Consider the following 6,000-nt stretch of genomic DNA (forward strand, 5'->3'; position numbering starts at 1 on the left):
TCAAAGTGCCATGTCAGAGAATTGCCTTTGATGTTCATGTTTGGTTTGCATGCTAGCAGGAGTTAGAGGGTAGGAGTGAAGTACAGAGATGTAGATGTGGTGGTGGTGGTGGTGGTGGTAGGTGGTGGGTGGAGAATCCTTCAGGAGAGTAATTGATTACTCTTTTACTCTTTTACTTGTTTCAGTCATTTGACTGCGGCCATGCTGGAGCACCGCCTTTAGTCGAGCAAATCGACTCCGGGACTTATTCTTTGTTAGCCCAGTACTTATTCCATCGGTCCCTTTTGCTGAACCGCTAAGTGACGGGGACGTAAACACACCAGCATCGGCTGTCAAGCAATGCTAGGGGGACAAACACACACACACAAACACACACACACATATATATATACATATATACGACAGGCTTCTTTCAGTTTCCGTCTACCAAATCCACTCACAAGGCATTGGTCAGCCCGGGGCTATAGTAGAACACACTTGCCCAAGATGCCATGCAGTGGGACTGAACCCGGAACCATGTGGTTGGTTAGCAAGCTACTTACCACACAGCCACTCCTGATTGATTGCTTTTTATATATATATATGTATTTTTTTTTCTAATTCAGTTGAAGAACAAGAAGCGCTGGAGAGGAGACGTACGAAAATGTCCATATCCTCAATGCCACGTGGGAGCCTAGACAGTGAGCACGACTTGGAGCTTGAAAATCTAGACGCTATAATGCCTGAAGAAGAGGTGGAAGAGGAAATTTCAGAAACTGCATTAAATACTGAAGATATCGAGATAGAAGATAATAATAATAATCCACCAGCAGAAGAAACTGAACAATAATTAGTTTATAATCTAAACTAAAATATTTTATTATTGAAAAAGATCAAAATATTTCTAGTTTTTATATTTCATTTTGATTATGATTTTTTCTTCTTATTTCTTGTGGTGCTGGAGATAATGGGTAAGGCGGCAAGCTGGCAGAAACGTTAGCACGCTGGGCGAAATGCGTAGCTGTATTTCGTCTGCCGTTACGTTCTGAGTTCAAATTCCACCGAGGTCGACTTTGCCTTTCATCCATTCGAGGTCGATAAATAAAGTACCAGTTTCGCACTGGGGTTGATGTAATCAACTTAATCCCTTTGCCTGTCCTTGTTTGTCCCCTCTATGTTTAGCCCCTTGTGGGTAGTAAAGAAATATATATTATATTTTGCAGCATACAATCTAAATTTTTCAAACCAAAATTAACAGCCAAAAATGAGGTAGATCAACATATATACAAAGACAAATCTGGAAGACCAAAATTTCCATGTGGGAAACAGGATTTTGGAAAGATAGTAGGGATAATTGAATGTTTACACTATATATCATCATCATCATCATCATTGTTTAACGTCCGTTTTCCATGCTAGCATGGGTTGGACGATTTGACTGAGGACTGGTGAACCAGATGGCTGCACCAGACTCCAATCTGATCTGGCAGAGTTTCTACAGCTGGATGCCCTACCTAATGCCAACCACTCCGAGAGTGTAGTGGGTGCTTTTATGTGCCACTGGCACAAGGGCCAGTCTGGCGGTACTGCCAACGGCCACACTCAAATGGTGTTTTTTACATGCCACCTGCACAGGACTCAGCCCAGTGGCACTGGCAACGACCTCGCTACAATAATTTGTATACCAGAAAAAATACGGTTGGCTTTACCTTGGTCAATATATAATTGTTTTTCCATTAGCTCATGACTACAAAATTGCAGGATAAGAAGATAATTAATTGAATAAAACTGCAGTATTTACCTGATACTTATTTTATCACATGTGGCAAAACCGTTTCTGGCAGAATTTAGATTTAGAACATAGAGGAGTGGAAATAAATGCTGTACAACATTTGTTATACTGATCAGGCTTGTGAACTACATGGTGCCTCACCACTCTCTTCATTTCTCTTTCCAACTCTGCCCACCCACCGTCATATAATACAGAGTAGCTATGTGTAAAAAATTTTCTTTGTCCAAGCCTAGATTTGAAACCGAATCCAAGAATTCTCGGTTGTCCAAACCACCACGATCAACAGGTGCGAAAAAAGGTTTCCTTTATACTGTCAAAAAGTGATTGATCATCTCCCTTTGACCTACGACCTCAGCCATGTCAGGCAAAGTTCAAATGGACAGGAGCTGACCTATTTAAGTATAAACGCTGCTGCAGTATGTCTGTCCTTCTAGCTGCCACGATTATTATAAATACAGTGATCAACAGACAGACAGGGGAGAAAGGCCTAGCAGGAAAACGAGAATGGTCGACAACACGACAGGTTTTGAATGACCGTAGAGACTTGAAAGAAATGTTCGAAGTTCCACAGTCGACTACTGATCTAGGATGAACTACGCACGCACACACATATTCATCTATGTATTTCTTGGTGATGGGTGAAATAGTGCTCAGCATTTCGTCCAGTGTGCTAACAATTCTGCTAGCTTGCTGCCTTTATAATAATAATAATAATAATCTCTCTCTCTCTCTCTTTCAGAGAGGCACTGAGCACCTACACACACATATACACACACGGCAGTAACTTCCGCCTACCGAATTCAATCACAAAGCTTCGGTCGACTCGGGGCTATAGTGGAAGACACCTACCCAAAGTGAATAATAATAATAATAATAATAATGATAATAATAATAATAAACTTATTGTATACAGTGCTCAGGTGCACTACTACTCATCAGGAAAAACGTAACAAAAACTGCATGAGCAGTACATAGAATATGCACAGAAACAGAACAATGAAAAAGTCTTTAGAAAAAAAAAGAAGAAAAATGAGAGTTGGGAAGGGCATCAGATGTACTGTTGGCAAATTTCAGAAAGCATGGAAGTTTTGAAGGGAGTAGTGTCTCGACTGTGCTAACAACTGATGCAGGCAGTTTATTCCATGCTTCAGCAATTTTGTGTGTAAAAATGTGTTTCCTAAAATCACGAGTGCTGTGTTGTTTTTTTTGATTTTGTAAGCATGTCCATATGTGTTAGACAATGGAATTCCCCAAAAAGTGACCAAGGATGTTGTTGGAAAAACGGCGGATAATCTTGTGAGTGTCTCCCAAGTCAGTTACCAGATGTCAGAGCTTGAATGTGTTCATGTACAGGGAAGCAAGATGTTCAGAGTACGCTAGATGCCTGATGGTGTGACTATAAGTCTGGTTGATGAATGTTTCTGAACGAGAAACCTGCTGTCGTCTCTCTGTTATATTTTAGCCCCTCAACACTTGGTGTAAGCCACCTTTTTCTCAACTACGGCCCCCAATAAGTTGTGGAGAATCTTTTGTCTTGCAAGTTACTTTGTAATTTCATTTGTGATGATTCCACAAAAAGAGCATCCACTGTACTCTGCAGAGTACAGTGGTGTTAGGAAGAGCATCCAGCCATAAAAACAATGCTAAGGCTGACATTGGAACACAAAGTAGTCCTCTGACCTGTCAGATATACGCCGGGCGAAATGCGTAACCGAATTTCGTCTGCCATTGCATCCTGAGTTCAAATTCCACCGAGGTCGACTTTGCCTTTCATCCTTTCGGGGTCGATTAAATAAGTACCGGTTACGCACTGGGGTCGATCTAATCGACTTAATCCGTTTGTCTGTCCTTGTTTGTCCTCTCTGTGTTTTAGCCCCTTGTGGGTAGTAAAGAAATAGATATTGCCAAACCATCCAGCTGATGTCCACATGGAAGACTGACATAAGAAGATGGTGGTGGTAGTGGTGGTGGTGGTGATGATGATTATGATGATGGCAATGATGATGATACACTCCATAAGAGACCCACTTGGCAGAGTCATTACAGTATCAGATTGCTTTGTGGTATTCATTCTCTCTGTGTTCTGAGTTCAAATTCCACTTATGGTAATCTTTACATTTCTTTCTTTGTGGTGGTCAATAGATAAATTATCAGCCCTGCAATGGAGTTGAGATTTTTCTCTCTGCCTTTTCTTTATTTTTTTCTGGAAGAAACCAACTGTGCTCAGACCTGAAGAGGAATAGAATCTTCTAAATCAGTAGTTCTTAACCATTTTTTGCCTATGGACCTCTTTGATTCCAATTTCATTTGGTTGGACCCTCATAGACATTCAATGTTTAAAAAATCCTATTACAGTAATCCATTAACTATCATGGTTGTTACGTTCCAATCACTTCCCCACCTCAATAGGTGAAAACCCGTGAAGTAGAAACAGCACTGTATTGTAAGGCGGCAAGCTGGCAGAAACATTAGCACGCCAGGCGAAATGCTTAGCGGTATTTTTTCTACCGCTACGTTCTGAGTTCAAATTCTGCCGAGGTCGACTTTGCCTTTCATCCTTTCGGGGTCGATAAATTAAGTACCAGTTATGCACTGGGGTCGATGTAATTGACTTAAACCCTTTGTCTGTCCTTGTTTGTCCCCTCTATGTTTAGCCCCTTGTGGGCAATAAAGAAATAAGAAACAGTACTGTATTGTATATTTTCAAAATTATTTTTATAATCTGTATATATTTATTTTATTATAAATGCAAAACAACACCACGGAGGAATCGACTTAAGCTTAAATAATAAACCACAATAGGTGAACTGTGATATGGCAAGAGAATGCTGTATATTTGTATAATTTTTAGATGGATAGGTTATTGAGCCATCTAATGTGACTCTACTCAAGAAGGCTATAATATCATTTGACGGGAAACTTGGTATAAATAATACATAAAACAAGGTTGTGGCTTTATATACCTTTAACCCTTTCGTTACCAACCCGGCTGAAACCGGCTCTGGCTGTGAGTACAAATGTCTTGTTTTCATAAGTTTGGAATTAAAATCTTTCACCAAACCTTAGTCACAGTTTATGTTTCTAACACTAGCTTAATGGTAATAAAGATATCTTACTAAATTCTTTGTTATATTTAAAATTAATTGAAAGAAACACAGAGCATCTCAAAATAAATACAGTAACAAAAGGGTTAATGTGGCCACACTATCTGCTACTGGTGTGTGGTGTGAGGAGGACCTTTAGGTTAATCTTCACAGTCTCGTGTCTCAATGCAGAAAGAGAGTGGTAAAGGGCTCGTGCCAGAATCTCACACTCTAACGCCATCTAGCAAGCTTGTTTTAAACCCACTGTCAAGGGGGGTAACTGCACCTACAGAGCCCACCTCTTCTTAGACTGCTCTCAGACACTGCATGCCATGACAGCACCCTTATAATTCCATTAAGGAATTGAGGGTCCAAGGCCAAGGTAGAGCAACACAGCCTATACAGAAAGGTCTGTTATAGATCCTGAAGGTACATAGCTCAGTGGTTAGAGCATTGGGTTCACAATCATGAGGTAGTGAGTTTGATTCCCAGACCAGGCTGTGTGTAGTGTTCTTGAGCAATGCACTTTATTTCACATTGCTCCAGTTCAATCAGCTACAGAAATGAGTTGTGACATCACTGGTGCCAAGATGTATCAGCCTTCGCCTTTCTCTTGGAGTATATCAGTGGCATGGAGAGGGGAAGCTGGTATGCATGGGTGACTGCTGGTCTTCCATAAACAACCTTGCCTGGACTTGTGCCTTGGAGGGTAACACTCTAGGTGCAATCCCATGGTCATTCATGGCTGAAGGGGGCCTCTCTCAGATCATCACAGAAAGCAACAAGCATCATTACAACTGCTTAAATGGAATCTTACTACAAATAGTAGAAGATATTAAGTACAACAACATTATTCTTCTGTTACCATTATTAAGCAAAAATGAAATAAAAACATCAAAACTAAATAGAAATACCCAAAAATTTTATTCTCTAAACCCATTGTAAATTCCCTAAAAATGTATCATATTCCACATGGAAAAATTTGCATTTGGTATGAAGTAGATATATAGAATATAAATAACAACAGCGAAGCTTGTAAAAAAATAGGTAAATATATATCCGTTTTATAAAAACAATACCTTTATACACACACAAACATATATATACATACACACACAACTAAACATACATGCATACATATACATA

General features: G+C 39.9%; 2 protein-coding genes across 2 annotated transcripts in view; one reads left to right on the forward strand and one right to left on the reverse strand.

Annotated features, from left to right (window-relative positions):
- Positions 1-872, forward strand: part of LOC115221036 (putative malate dehydrogenase 1B) — a 46,940-nt gene extending 46,068 nt beyond the window's left edge. Inside the window, exon 6 of the mRNA XM_036510331.1 lies at positions 606-872. Within this exon, the coding sequence (XP_036366224.1) occupies positions 606-829 (224 nt within the window). The 3' untranslated portion in view covers positions 830-872. The remainder of the gene's footprint in view (positions 1-605) is intronic.
- LOC115220975 (UTP--glucose-1-phosphate uridylyltransferase) overlaps positions 1-6,000 on the reverse strand; it is a 138,719-nt gene that overhangs the window by 4,113 nt on the left and 128,606 nt on the right. The window lies entirely within an intron of this gene.

The sequence above is a fragment of the Octopus sinensis genome, linkage group LG17 (assembly GCF_006345805.1).
Source record: "Octopus sinensis linkage group LG17, ASM634580v1, whole genome shotgun sequence".
Taxonomy (NCBI): domain Eukaryota; kingdom Metazoa; phylum Mollusca; class Cephalopoda; order Octopoda; family Octopodidae; genus Octopus; species Octopus sinensis.